General features: G+C 42.7%; 1 protein-coding gene across 9 annotated transcripts in view; it reads right to left on the bottom strand.

Annotated features, from left to right (window-relative positions):
* Positions 1-27,729, bottom strand: part of ARHGEF3 (Rho guanine nucleotide exchange factor 3) — a 265,172-nt gene that overhangs the window by 12,221 nt on the left and 225,222 nt on the right. For all 9 annotated transcript variants that reach the window (XM_005310014.4, XM_065550989.1, XM_008174741.4 and 6 more), the window contains 6 exons: positions 25,176-25,346; positions 21,230-21,292; positions 20,799-20,895; positions 20,629-20,705; positions 13,177-13,434; positions 7,875-8,045 (listed from right to left, as the gene is read on the bottom strand). In XM_005310014.4, the coding sequence (XP_005310071.1) occupies positions 7,875-8,045; positions 13,177-13,434; positions 20,629-20,705; positions 20,799-20,895; positions 21,230-21,292; positions 25,176-25,346 (837 nt within the window). The remainder of the gene's footprint in view (positions 1-7,874; positions 8,046-13,176; positions 13,435-20,628; positions 20,706-20,798; positions 20,896-21,229; positions 21,293-25,175; positions 25,347-27,729) is intronic.

The following is a 27,729-nucleotide window of genomic DNA, read 5'->3' as shown; positions in this document are numbered from 1 at the left end:
ATCCATTCCAATTAGCTGTGCGCGTGCACTATCATTGGAGAATTTTCTACCCTAGCAACACCCCGGTGGGTCGGCTGGGGAGCCCCCTGGAGTGGTGCCTTCATGGCGCTGGATATATACCCCAGCCGACCCAGCACCCCCTCAGTTCCTTCTTGCCGGCTACTCCGACAGTGGGGAAGGGGGGCAGGTTTGGAATGGATATGAGCAACACATCTCGAAGAACAACAGTTACAAAGATGAGTAACCATTTTTTCTTCTTCGAGTGATTGCTCATATCAATTCCAATTAGGTGACTACCAAGCCTTACCTAGGTGGTGGGGTCGGAGTGAGACATCGCTGAGTGCAGAACCGCTGATCCAAATGCAGCATCGTCTCTAGATTGCTGCATAAGCGCATAGTGAGCGGCAAAGGTGTGAACCGATGACCAAACCACAACTCTACAAATGTCATGGATCGGGATGTGAGCCAGGAAGGCAGTCGAGGAGGCTTGGGCCCTCGTGGAGTGGGCTGTGAGGCACGGCGTTGGGGCACCGGCCAAGTCGTAGCAAGCACAAATACAGGACTTGATCCAAGAGGAGATCGGTAGGCCTTTCATCCGGTCAGCCACTGCAACGAAGAGTTGAGTCATCTTCCTAAACGGCTTCGTACGCTCAATATAGAAAGCAAGGGCCCTGCGTACATCCAAGGAGTGCATACGCTGGTCTTGTTGCGTAGTGTGCGGCTTAGGATGGAAGACCGGGAGAAATATATCCTGGTTCACATGAAAAGCTGATACACCTTGGGAAGAAAGGCAGGCTGGGGGCGAAGCTGCCCCTTGTCTTTATGGAAGACTGTATACGGAGGTTCGGACGTGAGGGCTCTGATTTCAGAAACATGCCTTGCTGAAGTGATGGCTACGAGGAAGGCTGTCTTTCAAGATAGGTAAAGGAGCGAGCAGGTAGCCAATGGCTCGAACAGGGGCCCCCGTGAGCTTGGAGAGAACCAGGTTAAGATCCCACGCTGGAACTGGTTGACGCAGCTGTGGGTATAGGCGGTCTATGCCTTTGAGGAATCTGATGACCATCGGGTTAGAGAAGACCGAGGAAGCGTGTTCTCCTGGGTGGAACGCCGATATAGCAGCCAGGTGCACCCTGACCGAAGATATCGCCAGGCCCTGCTGTTTTAGGGATAAGAGGTATTCAAGTATAAGTGGGATCGACGCCTGCAAGAGGGACGTGGCCCACTGCTTGCGCTAACAGGAGAAGTGCTTCCATTTGGCCAAGTAAGTGACCTGTGTAGAGGGTTTCCTACTGCCCAACAGAACCTGCTGCACAGAATGTGAGCATCGTAGCTCCGCCCGAGTTAGCCATGCAGCATCCACGCTGTAAGGTGGAGCGATTGCAGGTCGGGGTGACAGTCGGCCGTCATCCTGAGAGATCAAGTCCGGGCGCAGTGGAAGCGTGATCGGAGTCTGTACCGACAGCTCCAGGAGCGTGGTGTACCAGTGCTGTCTTGGCCAAGTTGGAGCGACTAGAATCATACGTGTCTTGTCTCTGCATAGCTTGAGCAGGACCTTGTGGACCAGTGGAAGTGGAGGGAAAACGTAGAACAGCTGGTCCTTCCACGGTAGCAGGAAAGTGTCTGACAGGGAGCCCGGAGATCGCCCCTGGAGGGAGCAGAACACGTGGCACTTCCTGTTGGCGCGTGAGGCAAATAGGTCGATCTGGGGAAATCCCCACCTCTGGAAGATGGAGTGGATGATATCTGGGTGAATCAACCACTCGTGCATTTGGAAGGACCTGCTGAGACGGTCCACTAGAGTTTTCTGGACTCCAGGGAGGAACGATGCCATGAGATGTATTGAGTGGGCAATGCAAAATTCCCACAGGCGAATGGCCTCCTGGCATAGGAGGGACGATCGGGCTCCTCCTTGCTTGTTGATGTAGAACATGGCCGTGGTGTTGTCTGTGAGGATTGCCACGCAATGGCCATGTAGGAGACCGTGAAATGCCTGACAGGCAAGGCGCAATGCCATTAGCTCTCGAACATTGATGTGTAGAGCTAGTTTGAATGCGGTCCACAGGCCCTGCGTTTGGTGCTCCCTGAGGTGAGCGCCCCAGCCGAGAGACGATGCATCCGTGACCAGGTACAGGGAGGGTTGTGGGGTGTGAAACGGCACTCCTTCGCACACCCGACTTGTGGTTCAGCCACCAGTTGAGAGAAATCAAGACCAAATTCGGAACCGTGACCACCATGTTCAGGCTGTCCCAACAAGGACGGTACACCGATGACACCCAGGCCTGAAGTGGGCGGAGCCAAAGTCTGGCATGCCTGGTTACGTAAGTGCAAGAAGCCATGTGTCCCAACAGGCCGAGGCACTTCCTTATCGTAGAAGTCGGGAAGCTCTGGAGGCTGCGGATGATGTTTGCGATGGTCTGAAACCGAGTGTCTGGCAGAAGAGCACGGGCGAGTCTGGAGTCTAAGACTGCCCCGATAAACTCTATTCTCTGGGTTGGCTCCAGAGTAGGACTTTTCTTTGTTGAGTAAGATGCCCAACTTGTGGAATGTTTGTAGTGTGATTTGGACATGGGATTGAACCTGCTCCCTGGTGTGGCCGCGCACCAGCCAGTCGTCTAGATATGGGAACACCTGTATCCTTTGTCGACGAAGGTAGGCTGCCATGACGGCCATACGTTTGGTGAACACTCTCGGAGCCGTGGACAAGCCGAAGGGAAGGATGGCAAATTGGTAGTGTACGTTGTTTACTACAAATCGAAGGAAGCGCCTGTGCGGAAGGTAGATTGCTATATGAAAATATGCGTCCTTCATGTTGAGGGTGGCATACCAGTCTCCAGGATCCAGGGAAGGGATAATGGTCCCCAACAAGACCATGAGGAACTTCAACTTTACCATGAATTTGTTGAGTCCGCGTAAATCTAAAATGGTGTCAAAGACCCCCTTTTGTCTTGGGGATCAGGAAGTAGCGGGAGTAAAACCCCCTGCCCCTTAACTCTGATGGAACCTCCTTTATCGCCCTCCATAGAAAGGAGCGTAAAAACCTCCTGTGTAAGGAGTTGCTCGTGAGAAGGGTCCCTGAAGAGGGACGGGGGGGACGGGGATGAAGAAAACTGGAGAGCGTATCCCCCTTCCACCGTGCGAAGAACCCAACGGTCCGAGGTTATAAGGGACCAAGCACGGTGGAAATGGGAGAGGCGATCCCGAAATAAAGGGAATGGATCCTGGGTGGTGGCTAGTACGCCGTCCTCGAGCGCACCTTAAAAAATTTTGTCTAGGCCCTGAAGGTGGTCTAGGAGGGCCTTGGTTGTGACTGGGTTGGGGGCCGGTCGACCCCCTTCTACCACCTCGTCCACGCCTTCTGGGGAAGTCCGGTCTTGGACGAGGAGGAGGAGGGTAGAACCTCTGGGGCTGGGGCCTAAAGGGCCTGCGCTGGGGTCCTGGGACATGCATCCCCAGGGAGCGCATGATGGTTCTAGAGTCTTTTAGGCTCTGCAACCGAGAGTCCGTCTTGTCCGAGAACAGTTCCTGACCATCAAATGGCAGATCCTGTAGGGTCTGTTGCAGTTCTGGCGGCAAACCAGACACCTGGAGCCAGGAAATGCGTCTCATGGCTATATCTGACACCAGTGTTCTAGCGGCAGAGTCCGCTATGTCTAGCGAGACCTGTAAGGAGGTCCTAGCCACCTTTTTACCTTCCTCTACTAGGGCCCCAAACTCCTCTCTTGAGTCCTGGGGGACCAACTCCTTAAATTTACCCATGGAGTTCCATGAGTTGTAATCGTAGCGGCTCAAGAGCGCCTGTTGGTTTGCGGCTCTGAGCTGCAGACCCCCCGCTGAGTAGATCTTGCATCTGAACAAATCGAACCGCTTGGCGTCCTTCGATTTGGGCTCTGCCGCCTGTTGACCATGGCGCTATCTTGCGTTCACTGAGGAGACCACTAGTGAACACAGCTGAGGGTGGGTGTAGAGATACTCATGGTCTTTAGAGGGGACAAAGTATTTCCTCTCTGCCCCTCTGGCAGTGGGTTGGATGGAGGCAGGGGTTTGCCATATGGTGTTGGCGTTAGCCTGGATCGTGCGGATGATGGGCAACGCCACCCGGGATGGGGTATCAGCTGAGAGGATGCTCACCACTGGGTCCTCCACTTCCACTATCTTCTCTGCCTGTAGATCCATGTTCCGTGCCACCCTACGTAACAGGTCTTGGTGGGCACAGAGGTCTATCGGGGGTGGGCCCAAGGTTGTCGTGCCCACCGCCTCATCTGGGGAAGATGAGGAGGATGCCTCAGGGGGTAAAGGATACAGGGGTAGGCCTGGGTCCGAGGGTCCCTGATATCCAGGATCCCCTGTACCGGGGTCTGGGGCCTGCGTGGGCGTTGGCACAGGAGCCTCCATACCCCCTGGGGGAGGACGGGTAATGGTGGCCTCCGGTACCCTGGGCTCTGAGTGTGCCAAGCGAGAGGCCGCTGATGGAGCCCCTTGTGCCTGGTGATATGCCCATCGAGTCCAGAAAGACCAGTGTGCAGGGTCCTGTCTGGGGTCCTCTGCCCCCATCCTGCCAATGGCCCAGGTCGTCTGCTGCCTGACCCTGAGCAGGATAGGCTGAGCGGGAGGCACCTTCAGAAGAGCGAGACGCAGATTTTGAGGGCCAGGGCGGTGCCGAGCGTGATTGCGCTGGCTCCTCCTGGAACGGTGCCAAGCGGTGCTGGTCCACGGGAGAGCGGTCTCTGCGCGGTGCCGGGGAGTGGAACCAGGAGCGAGAACGGTGCTGATGGTCATGCCGGTACCAGGATCCAGATCTGGATCGCAAAGAAGACCATCTGTAGAATCAGTGCCGGGAGCGGCCTCTTGAACGGGATCGGCGCTCATACCGGCGCCGTGAACTGCGTCGGGACTCTGAGCGGTACCGATGCTCGGGTCGGTGCAGAGAGGTGGACTGGTGCCAGGAGGAAGAGCTGGGCCGCGAGTACGACTGGCGCCATGATGAAGACAGCTGCCGGGACTGCGAGCAGCATCGGGACCTGCTCCGAGACCGGGAGCGGTACCGAGAGTCCACGCTCTGAGATGGAGGGCATAGCAGAACAGGCTTGCCCCTGGATTGCACCGTGTGGAGCGGATGCGGTGCCGCGGTCTGAGACAGTGCCGGTTCCGTGAGGGCAATGAGGTCTCTCGATGTCGCAAACGTCTCCGGCGTAGACGGGAGACACGGCTCAACCACGGAACGGGGTGGGGAGCCAGCCCGCACCGGACTCAACGGCCCTACTACCGGTGCCAGAGTCAACGGTGTCGATGACGGCGCCTGTAACCTCGGACGTTCCAATGCCGGACGCGACTCCACAGCCAGTGCGGGGGGCGCCAGTGCCTGCTGTTGCGTGGCAGTCTCCTGTGTTTTACGGAGTCTCTTGTGACCCGGAGACAGGGAACGGCACCGAGGGGCTTACGACGGATGCGGTGCCGATGGAGGACGGTGCCGTGGGGTCTTATCCGCGTCTCCTCGCGGTGCAGTACCCGAGGCTGCCGCCGGGGCGCTGCGCACCAAGGCGTTCGGTGCCGGAGCTTCGCGTGCCGAAGGAGGGTCTGGGCTAAGTGCCGCCTCCATAAGGAGCTGTTTAAGACGAAAGTCCCGTTCCTTTTTGGTCCTGGTCCTTAAAGCCTTGCAGATCCTGCACTTATCAGTCTGGTGAGACTCCCCTAGACACTTTAGACAAGAGTCGTGGGAGTCTCCCATTGGCATAGGCTTGGCGCAGGTCACGCACGGTTTAAAGCCAGGAGCCTTGGGCATGAGCCCGGCTGCACGCCGGGAGGAAAGGGGGAGATGAAAACCCCCTTACCCCCACTAACTACTTATAACTACTCTGTAACAGCTATTAAACTACTAAACTAAACTATACAACTAACAACTATCTACAACATTAACTAACACGGAAAGCTAGGGAGAGTGGAGGACAGCTATGCCGCGCTCCACAGTTCCAACGACCGTCACGGGCGGTAAGAAGGAACTGAGGGGGTGCTGGGTCGGCTGGGGTATATATCCAGCGCCATGAAGGCGCCACTCCAGGGGGCTCCCCAGCCGACCCACCAGGTGTTGCTAGGGTAGAAAATTCTCCGACAATCGTGCACTTGGCGCGCGCACACCCCTAATTGGAATCGATATGAGCAAGCACTCGACGAAGAATCTAAAATGTGCATGCTGTATGGTTAATATTTATCAAGTCAGTATATTTTCAGTTGCACATGTTTATTTATTAGATTTACAGGTTTCTTTCTAGGACAATCAATGTAGAAAGGCTTCTGCAGAGACACAAACTAAACCATGTTACTTGTGACAGATTAAAGTGACCGTGTCTCTAACTGGTTATAAAGTCATGGTAAAAAGCTGTAGTTTAGACAGAGCCTCAGAGCTAATGCTTCCTCTGTTACATGTTAACTCACTACTGTGGGTTGCGTTTCAGAAACATACATCTAGTATTCAGTCAAGAAGAGCTAGATTTAAGCAGTTTATAATGCAATGCATGGAAATTAATTAATTCATGTTTAGCAAGTTAAATTCATATTTTGCATATGACCATTAAAGACTAAAGCTATTTGCAAGCTGATTAAAAACACCACACTAATACTTGAAATGTAATTAAAATAGTTGGGTCCTATTTCGGCATTATTTCAAAGATACAAGCAAAAAGTTTCACAAAACGTCACCAATCTTTCTTCCTAGTTCAAGAGACTTAAGCAAACTTGGTTTAAATATTTGGCTAGTAAACCGAGCCCTGCAAATCCACGGATATCCACGGACGGACCATTTTTGCAGCTCGCAGCTCAGATGTGAATACAAATTTTGTATCCACGCAGGGCTCTGCAACACAGACTCAGCCAAATGGACTGGCTGTCACCCAGCCCTCAAGCTCCAGCTTGGCTCTCTGAATCATGCAGCAGAGAGCTGCAATATGTGGCATTAGCCCACTGGCATTTTGGGAGTTGTAATCTCCAGATTGCTTGGATGGAGAAGGTAAACTACAACTCCCAGAAAGGAACGTGACCATGTGCTCCTGCGTAGTGAGCCAAGTGCTGCGTGCACTAGAGCTGCCGCAGCTGCATAGGGATGTCTGAGCCCCTGACTGGGAAGGCAGTGTGGCATGTGAGGGTCCAGGATTGTAGCCTCCCTGCCTGGAGCGGGGAATGGGATACGGGGGGGCAGGAGGTCTCTGGGGAGAAGTGGGGGCTGTTAGGGGACGGGGGGTTGGCACAGCCCTGAATCACTGGTGCACAGTGACCTGTGGAGGTGTTAGTAGAGCCCTGCAAATCCACGGATATCCACATCCGTTGACAATTTTTGCGAATCTGACTATCCACGCAGGGCTCTCGTAAGTACTGCATATCTTTTCTACGGTAAGTATGAAAAGGTATCTGCAATTTCCCCTTTCTTTTAAAGGAAAGCAGTTATCTCCAGCCAATCAAGTGGCAATTCTCCCATAGCCTTCCTAGTGCAAAACACAAATGGTCCACATGAGCTGGGACCACCATTTCATATTTCCACATCTAGGGCTTGATCCTTCTCTCATTAACTTTAGTGACAGTGGGATCAAGTCTAACCTCTCTTATAAATAAATGTAACTGTAGCAGTCCGGAAAATCAGTGAGCCATTTCCTAGGGATTTAAATACAGTGACACACTGTGGAACTCACCCGTGTTCCTAAAGGCCTCCATGGAGGGATAGAATCCCACAGAATAGGATCCTGCATAACACAATGGTCCCAACAAACTTTTCTCTCTCTCTCAAAATTGAACCGATGCTATATCCTCTCTACCCCAACTTGTAACACCACAGCACTGAAGAGACCTTATCTTAAAGTATATAGTGATAAAAAATATTAACTCCTTACCGCTCCCCTGTTGTTCTTTAGTTCACCGTGACAACATACCACACGTGAGTTATCAATCAGGGCGTCCTTTTGGCCTTCTTCAAGATAAATGAGCCTCTCTTTGTAATATTGGCACTCAGATTCACCCGTCTTAATGTTGATTTCTGCAACTATACCCTGAATTATATTTATCTATGGAAAAAGAACAAAGAGGAATGAAAATACCTGAACTTCCATCAGATGGGCCTTTCACACTCATTCTTAATTGTAAGAAGGTGATAAGAGGAAAAGAGTCACTTTACTTCACAAAGCATTTCATATTTCTTAGTCAGTCTTATAGTGGTCTTGTTTGGAAGGGTTCAAGTGTAAGGTATGAGTGTGAGAGCCAGAATGGAGCAGACGACAATGTGTACAGGTACTATAGTTTGGCTTATGTTTGTTTCTAACACTTGGCCTCTTTGAAATCTGAAGCTTGCTTTTTGATATCAACCCTAAATGTTTAGAATGAAGGTAAACAGATTTAACTGTGAAACCAAATGCATTTTTTATTCAACTAAAATTTGTTTACAGTAGAACCTCAAAGTTATGAACGCCTCGGGAATGGAAGTTGTTCATAACGGAAATGTTCATAACGCTGAACAAAACGATTTGGTTGTTCTTTCAAAAGTTTGCAACTGAATATTGACTAAATACAGCTTTGAAACTTTTACTAGGCAGAAGAAAATGCTGCTTTTAACCATGTTAATTTAAATGAAACAAGCACAGAAACAGTTTCCTTACTTTGTCAAAAAAAAAATTCAACTTTCCTTTTATTTACATTTAACATAGTACTGTATTTGCTTTTTTAGTCTCTGCTGCTGCCTAATTGCATACTTGGGATTCCAAATGAGGTGTATGGTTGACCAGTTAGTTTGTAACTCTGAGGTTCTACTGTATATGTATGTGTACACACACTCTATTTGGTACAACCATGTATGTACATAAACAGCCTATATGTATATTTATAGAATAAAAAAATCACCTTTAGAATCTTCTATATTGTACCAAACAATGTACAGCAGAACAAATTAAGGCTTTGTTCCTACAACACTTTATGCATACTTTACTCACGTGAGTATTTGTATTAGCTTAACTGAGACTATTTACATGACTAACGTTATACTTGAGCATGTACGTTTGCAGGATCAGGATTACGAGTAATTTTTGTTACTTTGTGGGCAGTATAATAAAAACTATTTATTATCCCCATATTACAAATGGAGAAACTGAGTACAGAAAGGTTTCAGAGTAGCAGCCGTGTTAGTCTGTATCCGCAAAAAGAAGAACAGGAGTACTTGTGGCACCTTAGAGACTAACAAATTTATTAGAGCATAAGCTTTCGTGGACTACAACCCACTTCTTCGGATGCATCCGAAGAAGTGGGCTGTAGTCCACGAAAGCTTATGCTCTAATAAATTTGTTAGTCTCTAAGGTGCCACAAGTACTCCCGTTCTTCTTTTTGAGTACAGAAAGGCTGTGTTTTGCCCAAGGTCACATAAGAGATTAACAGTCAGGAATAAATGTATTTCTTCTCGCTAAGCATCATTTCTAGGTGGTGAGAGCAGGTGATTAAGTAGTACTATTAATAAAATATTAGATTGGCTTTTGTCACTGAATTTGTGCCAGTTATGAAAATTACACTTGTTAAGGGAATAAAGGCATATTAATTGTATTTTATTGTTCTGATACTTGCATGTTAGATCAGTTAAAAGTCTAATTTCAATTACTGTGTCTACACTTATGGGAGTTGAAAAGTACAAGGTACACAAAAATCCCAAGGAAGCCATAAACAACTGATCAAACCTATAGCTATATCATATCAGGCAGTTTCAGATGCATTATCCTTTAGAACTTTTGAGAACAGCAGCCATCAGTACCATTATACAACTTGATTTCTGTGAAATACAAAGACTAGTAAAGTTAATATGCAAGGTCAGTAACTACAATATCAAATGAAATATGAAAATGTTGCTGGGTAGGCTCTCTGGAATTTAGTGGATTTGACTTTTCCTATGCTAAAGAAACTGCTTCGTTATCTCCAAACGAAATCCTGTCTGCTGAAATCTAACCTTTGAACTTTCATGTTAGATAAGAGATTTTACAGGGAGCTTAGGTTTTTGGTACTGCCTCATAACTGCTACCTCATAATCACTACACTTCTATACAGCAAAAGGACCTTCTACAAATTTTGTTACAATCCTAATTTCAAGTACATTAAGATAAGGGCTCACACAGCTCATAATTTTTTCTTTCCATAATTGCCATCGGTTGTCACAATAATGCAATACAACACTTATTTACTAGTGTGTTGTTTGCATGTGTGTGGGGGGAGTGCGTGTGTTAAAGTACATTATGCCACCTTCATAACATTTGTCCAGAAATGACAAAAGTAGTATCTTCTACAACACCATAGTAAATCTCCCTGCAAATACCATTTTGCATGTATGGATTTATTATGTCTTTGGCTTGCAGTCTGGTTCTGTCCTTTTCCCAGCTAACAGCTTCAAGGTGCTTCTGTTTTATAAGGTAATAACTAACTATGTCCTCACCAGCTAAATAAACTCTGAGGAGTTCATTATCTAGATAAAAAGGATACATTCATATTATTATTTTATTTAAATGCGTTCCCTCTCACTTTTTCCTGTGTTCTGTATTCTCCAGGGATTAGCTATTGTCTTGAGAACTCCTCAGCCATATACTCAAAACAAAACATGTTTATTTGGCTACCTACATTTCTGATGCAATCCTCACCCAGTCACCCACCCCTATCCAAAATCTTTTCAGTTTCTCTCTTCACTGCTTGAAGGTTTAAATCTTTCTCTCCTACCCCACTAAGAGCAATCCCTTTTAAAATTTAATTGTATTCACTATCTGGTGTTAGATGTGATGACAGCATGGGAAGGGAATTGGAAATCTAGGTGGCCATGATTCTTTTAGGTAGAAATGAGCTGCTAATGAAGAAAGTTTTGAGGAAATATTCACTCACATCAGAAAATACATTTTTAGACTGTATTCACAATCATCTGCATTTTCTGCAAACATTCGAGCACAAGTATCACTAGTCTGACTACTTGCAAAAAGCAAAATTTTAAACTCAAATATTTGAATGTCAAAACAAAATTTGTTTATTAAAAATTCACATTATGTTAGTGAATTTCATTCAACCAGAGATCAACACAATGCAAATATTGAAGTGCAACTATTCACAACATGTGGAGAAAGTGTTCTGTGAGGTAATGCACTAATAAATTTGAGTACTTAGCAAGCAGCATGTAAACAGTTCTTAAATAGAAGATGCAATATTCAGGAAGTAAATTTGTTACTAATTGATTCATCCTGCTTGAATTATGGGCATGCAAATGGGGAGAGTTGTAGCCAACTGGAATTTTAACATTCATTCCAGGGTCACTGGTAAATAATCATACAGTTATGTAAATCCATTTTACCAGATTGTCTGAAAGCGATATGTAGCCATTCAGAATCTGTAGAATGTGCATAAAGTATGGTTTCAGAGTAGCAGCCGTGTTAGTCTGTATCCCTCCATTCTATATGCATCTGAAGAAGTGGGCTGTAGTCCACGAAAGCTTATGCTCTAATAAATTTGTTAGTCTCTAAGGTGCCACAAGTCCTCCTGTTCTTCTTTTTTCATAAAGTATGGTTCTTTTTCAAGATTCTTTCCCAGATTAATTCTATCAATTCCAATAGAAATATACCAGGGATTAACTGGCAGAGCATATTTCCAGATGGGAAGACAAATTTATCTTATAAACCTAACAGTTTTAGGAGATAACATTTAGTAATTACTTGTCCTGAATTTAATTTGGCAACTGTACAGTTTGTGAAATATATCACTTCAAAGATAAACACTACTCTGATAGTTTTGCAGTAATCTATTTAATATGAAATTACTGTAACACCAAGAAAAATTATCCTGATTATATACTGTTAAAACACCTACCAAATATATCATTCCTGGAAAGGAAGCATTTTGAAATGAGAAGGTATTTTACCAGACATTGGCTAGAGACAAAACAAAAATTTGAAATAAAGAACAAGAACTGTTTAAATTAAGGTTTCTGTCATTTTTGATTTAAAGGGACATTTATAGGGGAAAAAAGCACACATTGTAAAGCATGTAGATTAAAACTTAAATCTGCATGTAAACTCCACATATCAAGGCTTTAAATTTTGCATCATAGCTGAACAGTTTTATATTAAGGAGTAGAGCTGGGCAAGGCATTTGGGTAATGAGTAGCATAGTGATAGCAGATGTGTACTCTGTGATATCTTGTGAAATATTATATCGTCAAAAAATAGCCCCTGAATTTTTCAGCAAGTAACTGTTAAAATCTACAAGCTCTTCATACAACTAAGGCTAATAATGAATTCTGATAAGGATAGAACTTTTAATTAAATGTAGTTCCATTTAATTTGTAATAATTATTCCTGGGGTGATAAAAAATAACTGCAAAGCATGTAAAATGGTTTCTTTCAAACAAATTTGTTGCACAATATATCTTACTAGCTGTGTTGTGACATTCATGCCATACTCCCAAAGGTAAGGCGAAGGGAAGTCTGTCAACATGTCAATCAGGCCCTTTCCTTTAAAAATACATGCTTTGAATTCACCTCACTTCTCTGTTTTTATTTCATACCACATACACTGATCAGAATAAAACATGCAATAGACGCCAACTCAAATCATATCTTTTTCAGTACGATTTCTGTGGGTGAAATTCACCTGGGTATGGAGACTGTTCAGGTAATCAATCTGGCTGAACAGGAGTGCTTCTACAACCCCCTAAAAGCTGGGAATGAAGAGGCAGGTAAGAGGGAGTCTCCACGTTGAGCCTCCGTACACCTGCATGGAAGGCCACATTAAGAACAGATGATCAAGAGATGTCCAGAGAATGGGCTGCATGTCAGCATTTAGAGCTTGATCCAAAGTCCACTGAAGTTACTGGGAGTCTTTCCATTGATTTCAATGTCCTCTGGATTAGGCCATTACATTGATGCAGTGGGGCCAGCACCCCAGTACAACTGGTATGGAGAAGGTGAAGCTGCTATTCCAGGGAGAAAATGACCTACCCTTTCTGGATGTCACTTAACAGCCATATGACCTAATTACATTTTCAGAAAAATCTACATATTTAGACACTCCATTCATTAGTTTAGAATTAGTTTTATGGAACACCCTTCAGAGCTGAAGCTAAATGCTATGAAATTTGTTACAAAAAAAAAAAAAAAAAAAAAAAAAAACCACCCACACACAACAACAACTTACCGCTTCTTCAAGGTGCTGTTGATCTGGATGATCATTTGGAGTATGCCTCAAAATTTCTCTGAGCAGCAGTGGGTATTTCACTAGGCGACTTCTTGGGATGTCAAGGAAATTCCAGAGGTCCAGTTTGCGGCTGAAAGGAGACTCTAAGCAGCGCTGTAGGAAGTCTTGCACCCTGTGATCCTGTTTCTTGTGGTCCAATAAGGCTTTGGCTGCTACTTGATTACTGCAGTAGCTATCATATGAGTTTAGGCAAGGCAACTGAGGAAAGAGAAAAATGTATTTTGAAACTAAGATGTAAAACAAAGCAGAAGGGCAGTGTTCTGTACAAAACCCCCTCTGTGCTTCAGGTATTTTAAAATTGATTTAGAGGTCTCTCCCCTTGGTGTTGAACCATAGCTCATTAGTAATAATGGGAGTTAGATAAGGTTTACAAGGTATATCTTCTCCGATTATTAAATTTCCCCTGCAGCAAGATAAGTTATTCTACACCGCTATTCCTGTAAGTTATTAGATAAGGCAGAAATGAAGTACCTGGAATTTGGATTTGGCCATGATACTGCTCTAACTCCTAATTTGCAAATTCTTTTGTACATAGTCCTCACCATTGTTCATTCATGGCCCTTAAGTATTAATTCAGCAGGTTCCTGTTGGGGAGTCTCCCCAATGAAAAGGGCTCCTGGAGGAACAACTGGTGGGAAGAGGCTCTGACAGCCTGATTTTTGTGAAGACACTACCAGTCAGCCAGAGAGAACCAGGAGATAGTGAGGAGGCTCAATGCTTTTGCATGGATGACCTAGCCTCTGGGCTTTTCAATCCTGTTGTGGGTTCCCTCTCAGTCCTCCCAAGTAGTCCCCTCGACCTGGACTTTACTTACTGAAACATTTCCCACACCACCTGGACTTCTGTTGGAGGTTGTGAAGATTTGAGTAACAAAAATGAACGGTGGTAGTGCTTTGTACATTTTTGTAACACTGTAGCATTTCCATAGGAAGAAAGGAACTGCCAAATTGGATCAGACCTGGGGTCCATCTAAGTCCAGTATCTTGTCTCTGACAACGGCCACCACCAGATACTTCAGAAGAAGATACCAGATACCCCACAGAAGGTAGGTGTGGTAGAATCTGCTCGCCATGAAGGTCTCATCCAAATCTCTATTAGAGATTGGCATAAAGGATTAGGTTTTCTATCACTTTTAAAAATCTTTTAGAATTAACCATATTAAATGTTGATATTGTAATCTATATAAATGCCCAATCCTGCTTTGAATGTTGCTCAATTCTTGGTTCAGTGGCATCCTCTGGCAATAAATTTCACAGTCTGATTAGGAGTTGTGAGAAAAAAAATATTTATTTTTATCAGTTTTGAATTTGCTGGCTTTCAATTTAATTAAGTGTCCTCTTGTTCTTCTGTTAGGAGACAGGAACAATTGAATCTCCCGATCTACCTCCTTTATATCATCCATTATTATGTGTTATCGTCCCCCCCCTTATTAGTCTCTATTCTATCATTACTCTTTTAAAGCTCTACTCAAGAGTTCTTCCATGTTCCTAATAATTCTCATTGCCTTCCTCTGTATCTCCTCTAATTCTGCAATAACCTTTTTGAAATGGGGTGACCAATACTGCACATGTTATTCGAGGTGGTGAATCATTGCATTTATTTTTAAATTATATTTTCCATATTATTCTACATGCCATTCCTTATGTATCCTTATGTATTTTGTTCACTTTTTGACCACAGTTGCACACTGAGCAAAGATGTTTAATTGAGCTGTCCACAACAATGCCCAGGTCCTTGAGCCAAGTTGATACTGTTAAATTTAGAAACATGTAAAGTATATGAGTAGCTCATTTTCCCCCTCCAATGTGCATTACTTTGCATTTATCAACACAAATTTCATCTACCACTGGGCTGTGGTTTATCTGGTTTAGTTAGTGCTTTCTAAATTTCCATACAGTCTTCTGTGGACTACTGACTAACCTAAATGTGTAACATCTGCAGCTTTTGGCACCTGACTGCGCAATCCCTTTTCCGGATCATTAGTATATCTAGCAATGCTAGTTCTAATATAGAACCATGAAGCACACCACTGTTCAACTTTTGCTATGTGAAAGGTGACTCTTAAATCCTGTTCTGTCTTTTCTAAGTCAGTTTTTGATCTATGATAATACTTACTCTCTCCCCATGATAGCTTTTTTGATAGTCTCTTGCGAGGGACCTTGTTAAAGGTTTGTGGAAATTCTAACTAAATTATTCCAACTAGTTTTCCTTTATCCACTACTCTGAAACATTCAAAGAATTGTAATAGATTAATGAGGCATGATTTTCCTTTGGAGAAACCATGCTCCCTATCATATCAGAATTTTCCAAGTACCTCATTTTCTTTTCTTTTTTAAATTATATTTTTGACCAATTTACCAAGTACATATGTGAAGCTTACTGGTTGTAATTCCCTGGATCACCCCCTAGAACCACTTTCAAATACAAGAAGATCTCCTGCTCTCAAATACTCTGGTATAGTAGCTATTTTGTTTTGTTTTTAAATTAGAAAAGGGCAGATTTGTTGTTAGCTGCTCAGTGACTTCATTCTTAAGCTCTATCAAAACTCTTGGATGTATGCCATTTGGGCCTGGCAACTCACTGCTTTTTAATTTATCATTTTGTCCCAGCACCTCCTCTTCTGAGGCTTATGGTTCAGAGCTGTCTGCATCTTTGACCCTGCTCAGTCTCTAAGTGCAACCCTTGGGGTGAGAAGCCCAAGGCTGGGGTGAAATCCTTCCATTCTCCTACTCTTCAGACTGGGTTCCTGGGGTGTAACAATACATTTACCAACCATGATTACTCAACAGGCCTGATTTGATTTGGCTGCCAAATTTGTGCTTTAAGTAAAACAAACAAACAAAAACTGCTGGTAATATTTTCTCCATTCCCTTTATTTTGCTCCAAGCCAAAGGATAGAACTTGTCAGGGAACACTATCAGTTACATTCTTTAAAAACAAGATCAGAGACATTAAATGTAAGCACTATTTGTTCCTTTCCTTCTTGTCTCAGGTGATATTAGCTTAAGCTCGACAAATAAAATACAACTTTGGGTACTAATAAATTAAACAAAAGTACCAAAATTAACTAATTTGTGTGCATATAAAAAAAAATCTTTAAACAGTACTCCACTCTTTCTGCACACTGCTGACCAAAAATGATTCACTATGTATCATCAGATAGGTTAGATTTTACACACAATAGAAAAAGCTACACTCAGTGTGCAATAAAATTCATAATTGTACTTCTAATATTTTAACATTTCTTTGATATTTTACTTCTCATGCTTCTCATTGAAAATGAGCATAGTGAAACAGCTGAAAGCAAAACTGAAATAACTTGTTTATATTTTTATACTTTTTACTTTAAAAATGCCTTCATGGGTTTTCACAGTTCCTAAAGAAAATCATGCTAAAATTTATTTTGAAAGTTCCAAAAAGCTATCATTTTCTTCATGTTAATATTAAGTACTGTAAACAATAGTCATTTGAAAATGTTATTGGCTAATTAATGCCTTGACTCAAAGTATATAAGCAAATGCCTAACTTTAAGCCTATGAGTAGTCCCTTAGAAGTCAGTAAGACTACTTACATACTTAAAGTTAGGCATGTGCTTAAGAACCTTGCTGAACAGCGACCTGAAGCAGGATCCAGTTCAATCACTAACCTCTCATTAGGAGAAATGAAAATAGCTTTATGAAATATATGTTGCACTTAATCCTTAAAGAATATCCTGGTTCAACTTTTCTGATAGAAGTCTAGTTTACTTACTTTGCTGATTTGTAATTTATATTTTTTAATTAATTAAAATTGTCCGTGAGTCACTGCTAATTTAGGTTCTACTTGCTCCTTTTCAAAACCCTGTAAAATGTCCAATATTTCCATTACAAAAAAAAGGAATTAGCAGTAAGTAGTGGAAACAAAAACTAACTAAAATCCTTAGCACATCACTGACCATTTGCCACTCGTATCATTACATTTGTTACGATGCTGCCCGACCGCCAAGGTAACCAACAACTCCTATAATCCTGCTTTCACACTAGATCAGTTTTCTTGTTCCCTCTGCATACTCTGAATAGCTCTCTCCATTTGTTCAAGATGAACCTACTGTGATGGTGGCAACATCAAAATCGTCGAGCAAAAGCTACTTTTTACAAGACAATATAACGAAAGCATATTTTATAGAGCAAGAAAATACTAAAGAGAGTAGTGTTCCAAAAGATTGTAGTAAATGAAATCTATATAAAAGACAAATAAATTTGTTTATATCTGTTTAAGGCAAAGATAAACTTTTGAGGTAAAAAGCAAAAGTCAGTGTACAAACTAATTGGTGGTCTGTGGTGCCTTTTTTTTTTTAATAAATATTTTGTCCATTATTTAGAGAACCAGGAAAATGTTATAGTCTTCCTCCTGTATAAATGTGGATTATAATTACAGAAATTATACAAAACGATGCAACTCCAGAAAAGTAAAAATTATATTTTGAGGCATGATTCTCATAACTGTCTGGGCTAGTTATGCACACATCAATGTGCATTTCATTATAATGGAGTGTCCAAACAATGTGTTTGCCCAGTCTTGGAAACTTCAATTTTTGGTTGCATGTCTGAATACCTACACAGGTGAATAACAAACCCATGAGTCTAACCCATTTAGGGTAATCAATTATAATTTATTTGTGACTTCATTATAATACTCCAGAACGAATCGATCATTCTAAACTAATGAGAATAAAAACATTTTGGATTTTCACTATATGATGTTTCTTCCACTCCTTATGAATTAATATTTCATCTCAAAATTCAACTGCTATTTTTCACATTGGGTAGCTAAGTATTTTGAATGTATCCAAATTACTTGTGTCCATTGTAACATTTTTAAATGGTTTATTCTCTCAAACAAGTCACTGTGAGTGTTGTGTCCGTCTCCCCATCACCCACTCGAAATCAAGTTAAATTGCTGGAAATAATTGAAAACTTAACTGAAAATTTATTTAACTAAAACAGTGGGAAATAGCCACATTAAAAAAAGAGATGGCTCAGTGAAGAAAAATAATCACTCATCTATTTATAGGCTTTCAAGATAGGAAATAAGTGATTCATTTGAGGTAAAAAAGAACAACAAGGGTCACCATCTCAAAGGGTTTCTTGTTTAAAGGGGTCTTTTCACTTTTTCCTTTTTGGTCAGCAGTTCCTACTAGCATAAAGACATCTGCAGTTAAAAGCAAACCTTAATGCTAGATGTATTTAAAAAACAAAATGGATTTTTTTGTGTTAGATGTGAAGATGTATACTATATGGAGAATTATTAGTTTGTTCTAGACACAGGGTAAAATTTACATAGCATGATTTTGGCTCCTAAGTCACTTAGGTGCTTAGGAAAATGTTACCGACAATTTTAAGATAAACAAACAGTCAGGGTACCCAAGCTAAGAAAATCAAGACGATCAAAAGATGGCAGGGACTTTACAGTAATTCAAAAATAGTCTGTAAGATTACCTATTGATGATGAAGCTTCAAAAGATTTAGTACTCTGGTTTGGATAAGTGTCCAAAACTCTCAAATGTTTACCACAAGCTTTTCCAAACCTCTTTGGCCTAAACAAAATCTTGTTGAGAACAAAAGCTATTTTATGATTGTTGGTGCCAGCTGTGTATAATACAATCTCAGTTATATAAAGTCTTTTGGGGGGGGTAGGGAGGGAAGTACCTAAAACCTTTGAATAATCATGGATTTGATAACCAGAGGAACTAGTTCAGCTTTGAAGTCTGCACTAAGGAAAGCACAAAAGACCTTCAGAGTCTGCTGAGCTGGATCCCCCAGTTACAGAGAGCTGAGAGGCTCAATAAGGTACCACAGGATTAGGGAGTTTAGGCATGGATCCACAGAGGAACACCACTGCAATCCACAAAGCCTGAGTTCGGCACCCAGGCTTCCTATAAAATGAATGGGGAGAAATAGGTACCCTAAACCACCAAACTATGGGATATTCACATGTGGGGCTCCCTCATTTGTCATACTGAAGCTATTTCACAATATATAAAGAAAGAGTCTTTGGAGCAGGGGGACTAGATCCTGGGTCTCCCACAACCTAGGTGGTTGCCCTAACCACTGGATTAGACCCACTCTCTCTCTCTGGCCCAGTGACTAAATATTTATAAAGAGTAGAACAGCTTCAAGAGGAGAGACTGAGGGAGCCCCACATCAGAATATCCCATAGCTCAGTGGTTATAGCACACCATTGAGAGGTAGGAGATCCCTGTTCAAATCCTCTTCCCCTCCCGCCCCACCTCCAGGCAGAGGGGAGAATTGAACTTGGGTCTTCAACAATCCAGGTGAATACAGGGTGGCACCCTCCCCCCGTTTTGATTGGGATACAATCTAGTTGGCAGCCTCCGAGTACATGCCAGATTGGGTTCCACAGGTGAGACTGGGGAAAGATAGGAAGAAGAGCACCTATTTGTGTATTACATTGGGGATTAGGTGGGAGATAGGCATCCAGACACCTAAAAGGCATCAGCGGCAGTGTGCATCCCCAGAGGCAAGAATTTAGGTGTCTAGAGAACTTTTACCCTGAAAATTTAGGCACTGAGTTTAGAAAATGACCGAGGTAGCGTCCCAGCGGGGATTTTGTGGATCACAGTCAGCCTAAAACTGGGACTTAGGTGCCTAAGTACCTTTGTGGATCTGGGTCTTTGGCACTTTAGTGGTACCTCAGCTAAAAAGCTGTACATTTATATATGAATATACATAAAATCTTCTAAATTCAAATTACCTCTAACCATCTTTAGACAAGCTGAAGTTTGAATACAAAACAAAAACAAAGCTAATAATTCTTTTACTCCAAGAAAACCAGAGTAAATTTTTTGTTACTCACCAACAGTCATTAACTAGTTTCATCACACACACATTTCTGACTCTTAATAGCCCAGTGTTTTGAAAAGGGCTGCCAAATATTTTCCACTGGCTATTGCCTTGAAAACAGCAAAACCTATTTTCTACTGATTATAAAATCACTTTCTTTATACTATAAAATAAACTGTCCATCTAAATCCTTACAAAAGAAACGTTCTGTATCTTTCCATATAAACATGGGGTCATGTCAGATCCTCAGGTGGCTGTCGCATGATTTTTACTTAAAGTGCTCTTAACACTACTGATCACTAAAACAACTAGGGCTTTGAAAACACATACTTTTCTCAAATTTAAAATGACAAGTCAGAAAATGTAGGGGAAATGTTCCTAATTTGATTGTATTGCAATTCTTATTAGCCAACGGTCTCTTTAAAAATTAAGACTTGAAATATACTTTTGAAGAGATACTCAATATAAAAGATAAATGGTCTGCTAAAAGATACAAACCAATGGAACAATTACAAATTAACTTCAAATTTGATTAGAAAATCTGCCTTACCCAGGCCACAAGGATATGACCAACATGCTCAGTAGATCCATCAGGTTTCCTGACCTCCTGAAGCCGCTTAAGAAGATCTGATCAAAATAAAATAAAGAAAAATTCACTTGCTGAGCATGCCAAGTATAAATGAGTGTAGAATCATAATAATTCATTGAACGGAATTATACCTTCATGTAGCGGGATTAGAGAATCCAGTGTTCCAAAAATCTGGTTTAATTCTTGCTCTGTCATTATAGAGAGTTTAAGCATAGGATCATGATAAGCCTGCAAAAACAAGCAAACTTTAGCATATATTTGATATCCAAGAAATTAGAGATAGCTCTTAAATCCTCCCATAACTCTAAAGTGGCTGATGGTATTTTATTTCAAATTTTCACAAGAACACCTTGTGTTAGATACCAATTAGAAAACACTCAGTCCAAAAGTAGAATGTTTCAGAATGTTAAGAGTGTAAAAACAGGGATTGTAATAGTTGTTTTTCAACCTTAACTAGATGGCAGTTGCTACTATTAAATCTACTATAAAAAAAGTGGGCGGGAGGGGAGGTTTAAAAGGCAAAAAACCCCACAATTTTTGAATCATGTATGTATATAAATACCTTTTTTGCTAACTTCAAGTCTTCTATCAAATCTTCTTCTCCCTGGGAAAGTTCAAAGATAGCCTGTAAAAAAGGACATATAATAAATTTCTTATTTAAATGGTACTCAACTTTAAAAACTGCTGTTATATTCTGAACAGCTGTATTAGTGCACAGCTACATTTTCTTGCTAAATCTAGTTGAAGAAATAAATGTAGATTTAATCTATAAAATCACCTATTTGCTCAGCATTACTTTTGAAGACATGTTCTTGCAAGACTTCTCATGAAACATTTGTCTGAAAAAGTTACAGAAGTACAGTTTTTGGTTTGACATGTTTCCAATCCAGAAGGCCATCTTATATGTTATGATATTTTGATGTAACTAAACGATATCAACTATTTTTGGTAAAATAATTGGTGTTTGTACAGCTAATTGTGAGAGAGTTTTGTGTCTGGGTTTTTAAAAAGACACAGTTGGGAAAAGGGTTCCAGACTGTCTAATGGTACCAATGTTGGGGTTGCTTTAAATGTATAGGTGGTATTAAAAGTACTTTTAAATTTGGCATAGCAGTTTTTCCTTGAAAGAAACACAGAACTCTGTGGGACTTTCTCCTCATACTAGCCATTTCTTATGAAGTGAGATTTGCATTTTATTATTAGAAATAAATAGCAATTTAATGTTATGCACACTTCCAGTACAATATCTTACCAGTGACCGTATCCAAATAGGTCAGACAAAAAAACAAAACAAAATAAAACAAAACAAACAAAAAAACACAACCAGGGATGGTGTGGGTCCACTGCTCAATGGAGAAGGTGAGTTGGTAATGGAAGATAAGGCAGCAGATCTGTTCAATGCCTACTTTGCTTCAGTCTTTCACACAAAAAACAACATGTGACCAGACCACTAGCAAAGTTATCATAGACAATAAAAGGGAAGGGATGCAGATCAGGATAAGTAAAGAATGTTAGAGATTTTCTGACTAATTTGAAGAAATTCAAGTAAGCGGGCCCTGATGCTATTCACGCCAGGGTGCTAAAGGAATTAGCAGAAGAAATTTCAGAACCATTGGGAATAGTATTTGCATGCTCTTGGATGACAGAAGTCCCAGAACACTGGAGAAAGGCTAATACAGTGCCCATCTTTTAAGTGGGGAAGGGAAGGGGAAAGGAGGAGCTAGGGAACTATAGACCAGTCAGCCTGACCTCAATACCTGGGAAGCTATCAGAACAATGTATAAAACATTCAATTTGCAAATACCTTGAGGATGAAAGGGTGATCACTAGCAGCCAGCATGGATTTACTAAAAATAAATCATACCAAACTTGGTTTCCTTCTTTGACAAGGTAACTGGTTTGGTGCATAGGGGGAATGCAGCAAGGCTTTTGACACAGTCCCACATGACAGTCTCATAAATAAGCTGGAGAACTGTGGGCTCAGTAGAACTATCATTAAGTGGATACATAATTGGTTAAGCAACCTCAAACAAAGAGTAACTATTAATAGAACGATGTCAGATTGAAAGGAGTTCCATAGGGATCTGTTTTTGGTCCAGTGTTATTTAACACCTTTATTAATGACCTGGCTGTAGGAAGAGAGAGCATACTGATCAAATCTGCAGATGAAACAGAGTTGGGGGGAGGGGGACGGTTGCAAACACTTTGGAGGATAGAGCAAAAATTCAAAGGGCTCTTAATAAATTGGAGAACTGGGCTATAGACAACAAGATGAAATTTAACATGCTACACTTAGGGAAGAAAAACCAAATGCACAAATATAGAATGGGGGAATAACTGGCTTGGCAGCAACACTGTTCAGAACGATCTGGGAGTTGTGGTGGATCACAAACTCAACATGAGTCAACAATGAGATGCTGCCACAAAAAAAGCAAATGCAATTTTGTTTTACATTAACAGAGGCCTAGCATGCAAGTCACAGCAGGTGATAGTACCGCTCTACTTGGTGCTGGTCAGACCTCAGCTGCAGAATGGTGTCCAATTTTGATCACCATTGTATAGATAGGATGTAGAGAAACTGGAAAGGATCCAGAAGCAAGTGACAAAGATAATCAAAGGGATGGAATGCAAGCCATATGAGCAAAGGCTGAAGGAACTGGGCATGACAGAGGTATTCAAATACTTGAAAGGCTGCCATAACAATGATGGAGAAAAATTGTTCTCTCTTGCCACAGAGGGCAGGACAAGAGGCAATGGGTTCAAACTACAGCATAGCAGATTTAGATTAAATCTCAAGCAAAACTTCCTAACTGTAAGAATAGTAGGACAATGGAACAAACTGCCTAGGGAAGTCATGGAAGCTCCTTCACTGGAGGTTTTCAAAAAGCAGTTGGATAGCCATCTGCCTTGGATGGTTTAGACACAAGTCCTGCATCATGGCAGCAGGATAGATTAAATGACCCTTATGGTCCCTTCTAACCGTATGGTTCTATGAATTCTGGAACCTCCAGAATTTGAAAATCATTTTTGCATTGAACCACAATGGGCAAATCTGTACTGTAAAGGTTATTTCTTCCTGGCCCCTTCAGACAATGCCTCATTTGTAAATATTTGCAGAGGGCACCTAGTAGAAACCTATCATTGGACCTCCCCAAAAAGTTTATATTCCCCTAAACCTCTGATGCTCTGGTTTAACCAATCTGACGCATGACAATTACCTTCCTGGCCCTGAGTGAAGAGCAGACTGTTGACTAGAGGCCAGCTTTCATTTCTGGGAAGGGTGCTATACGAGCACAGCCAGCAGAGGCTGTGTAGAGTGACATCCTTGAATCAGCATTTTCTCTGGGTGTCCTGGCAACATTTCCCTCTCCAGACTGCCATGCCCACTTTGGGGTTGCTGCTCTCTGGCTGCAAGGCCACCAATGGAGGCTGTGGGAGCATTACACTAAAGATTCTCTTCTAAGTCACCACCAGTGGACTTTCTACAATTGAGGACCCTGTGCCAGGGTCTGCACTCAGCACAGACCAATGTAGACCCTTGGTCAACTGAGTAACATTATTTGTATAATAAACTTGTTCTACTGAAAGCTCCCTGGGATAAAGATGGTGTTTTCCTGTGTGCACTCAGTACCTAGCGTGTACATTATTCTAATTGCGGTCTGTGGGTACTATGGTAGTACAGATAAAACAACCACCACCACCCAAAACATGCACACTTTTAATTTCAAATATCAATGTTAATATACAGGAATTATTGAAACAACATTTTTTTTAAAAGAATAATCTAGTATGGTTTCATTATAGACCATAGTTGGAATCCTGTTCCACTGAAGTCAATGGAAAAATTCTCATTGACTGCAGTGGAGCCAGGATTTTACCCTGTAATTTCAAATGCTGAGCTAATGTTTACTAATTTACTATCATCCCTGAATTCGACGCTTTAGACCAGTGTTTCCCAAATGATGGGTCCCAACCCACCAGCGGGTCACAGAAAGGTTTTAGACGGGTTGTCAAATCCAGGGACAGATTTTCCTGGTGAAAACAAACATACAGGGGAGCTCCCAGAGTGAGGGGTTTTGGAGAGTGAGGTCACCCCACATCGTAGTGGCAGCTCAGATCCTACTGGGCTGGGGCATTCAGAGTCGCAGTACTGCACAGTACTCCATCATGATGGAGGGGCAGCCAGACCAAACCTGAATGGCATTGCAACCCCATGTGCCAATTCGCAACTCCCAAAGTGGGGAGCTGAGCCCAGCCCTGCAGAAGAGGAGCCGCCACTCAGGCAAGTGTGGACTGGGCTCATTCTCCAACCCCTCCATCCCTGGGCCTTCCCTACACACCAGGCCAGGATGGGATTAGGGTTGTGATGTTGGAGCAGAGGATGCATATATGTAATGGAGGGTTGCAAAGAGACAAAATGCAGTTGGTGAATTGCCTTAGCAAAGAGTCTGAGAACCTCTGCTTTAGACAAAACTGTCAAAAGTTTAGAAGCATTGGAATAATAGTACCTCTTGACGCTTGATTTCTTTGGATGTAAGCATCTGATTGACACAAACATCAAAGGTCTCACTCCACAGCTTGCTGTCCCTTCGTTTTGTGCTAGCAGGGGGTACATTTCGAGACCATGGTCGTGGGGTGAACAGATCAGGGCGACTGTCACTACGGAAACTAATAGAACGCTAACAAGACATAAAAGTAGGACAAATGTTAGAGAGATCAGTTTGCTCACATTTCATTTCAGTTTCCCCAAAGCAAAAATAATATATTTACAAGAAAAGATTGCATATATGTGCAATAAAATTAAATGGTTTATATAACTATCAATTCCAATCTTTCCAAATTTGTTGAGGATATTGGCACTACAACCTTTTATTTTAGTACTAGGAACATAAGAAATGGCATGTGAAAGCATGTTTCTGGTCCATTTATAGTTCAATAACCTCCTTCCTGCAGTGGCATATATTTGCTCTCTCAAAAAAACAAGAATCAAAATCACAGTCTACCTGTTTATAGGCCTTCTCTCACTATGATAGTCTAAGGCCGTGTTCTTAGGCTAAGATCTTTGGCTAAACAGCCATAAACTGGAAAGTGTATGGTCACATCCTTACATTCCAAACTAGTCACATTGAAATAAGGTGCTGTTGGGCTGTTAGGAATACAATCCTGTCCTAATAATGCCTATCACCTCCAAAGAAAGAGAAGAGCCTAGAAGATTTAAAGAAAACTTAGTTTGATAGCATCCTGTCTGGCAAGAAATCACTTCTCAATAGTTGTGGTTGTGAAACCCTCATTTCTGTATGTTTTATTTTTATGGCCCCCACTTTGCTATGGTTTATTTGCATGATCTCTGTCTGTGATTGTTTCTGTCTGCTGTATAATTAATTTTGTTGGGTATTAACCAATTAAGATGGTGGGACATACTGTATATACTCAATCATAAGCTGGTTTGTTTATAAGCCGACCCCCTCAAGATGGAGAAGTAAAAATGGAAAATTTTTATGACCCGTTCATAAGCTGACCCTATAATTCAGGGGTCGGCAAACTTTGGCTCCTGGGCCATCAGGATAAACCGCTGGTGGGCCGAGATGGTTTGTTTACCTCGAGCGTCCGCAGGCACGGAGGTAAACCTAAGTAAACAAAGTGTTCCAGCGTACAAGCTGCTTACCCTGACGGGCCGGGATAGCAACTGGTGGGGAAATTTTTTTTGGGGAGGGGGGAGGGAGGGGAGGAGGAGGGGGAGAAGCTGGGGGTCAGGGGAGTAACCTGTGACCACCCCCCACTTGACCCCACCTCTAGCCTGGGACCCCCACACTCTCCCCATCCCATCCCTTCCCACCTTACCTGGGGAGGGCCAGGGGAGGATGTCTCTTGCCTGGCTGGAGCTGCTCCGGCAGGCTGGGAAGCGCAGCTGCAGCCTGCTCAAGTGGGCCAGACCGGGCGGCGAGGCCACACCATGTTCCAGCGGGCTGGGCTGGGCCACGTGGCCACAACCTGCTTTGGGGGGCGGGGCCGAGCGGCACAGCCACAGCCTGCCAGCCCCGGAGCTGCAGCTGCTTCGGAGGCTGGGGGAGAGCAGCGTGGCCTGAAGCGGAGAGACTCTGGCCCCGCCTCTTCCCTTCTGGCTCTGCTGCCTCTCCTTGCTCCCTCTGTTGGGGGGAGGTGCTGTGTCCCACCTCTCCCTCTCTATACCTGTTCATAAGCCGACTCCTTTCTCTAGTGCTTCCCTTTTTTACTAAAAAAAATTCGGCTTATGAACGAGTATATATAGAATATCAGGGTTGGAAGGGACCTCGGGAGGTCATCTAGTCCAACCCTCTGCTCAAAGAAGGGCCAATCCCCAACTAAATCATCCCAGCCAGCGCTTTGTCAAGCCTGACCTTAAAAACCTCTAAGGAAGGAGATTCCACCACCTCCCTAGGTAACCCATTCCAGTGCTTCACCACCCTCCTAGTGAAAAAGTTTTTCCTAATATCCACCCTAAATCTCCCCCACTGCAACTTGAGACCATTACTCTTTGTTCTGTCATCTGCTACCACTGAGAACACTTTAGATCCATCCTCTTTGGAACCCCTTTTCAGGTAGTTGAAAGCAGCTATCGAATCCCCCCTCATTCTTCTCTTCTGTAGACTAAACAATCCCAGTTCCCTCACACTACAGTATACCTACTGGATCAAACACACTGAGGTGAGTTCAAACATCTTGCCTATCCCCCAGGTCGATAAAGATTGCTTTTGTATGCAGAGGTATGCTCTTTCAACAACATATTGAAGGAATACCAGAGATACATTGCTAACCAAATGCTGGCATGTCTGCTTCCTAGATAAACTATTACTGCAGAAAAATGTATTTTTTCCCATGGCTTTTTACTCTGTTTAAGTATTTGTCAGACGAGCCTCTAGTGTAAAAATAAAATAAATAATTTTGGAAAGGAAAAATAAAACTAACTCATAGCTGCAGTAGAGTCATGATTAAGTTACCTTTTTGAACAGATATTATTTCTTACTAAAATAGAGATATTTTATTCATTCTCACTCTTCAGAGAGCTTAACCTTGTTCTATAAC

This window comes from Chrysemys picta, chromosome 7 (genome assembly GCF_011386835.1).
Source record: "Chrysemys picta bellii isolate R12L10 chromosome 7, ASM1138683v2, whole genome shotgun sequence".
Classification (NCBI taxonomy): Eukaryota; Metazoa; Chordata; order Testudines; family Emydidae; genus Chrysemys; species Chrysemys picta.
The sequence above is the reverse complement of the archived record's forward strand: the minus strand, read 5'-3'. Positions and strand labels throughout refer to the sequence as shown.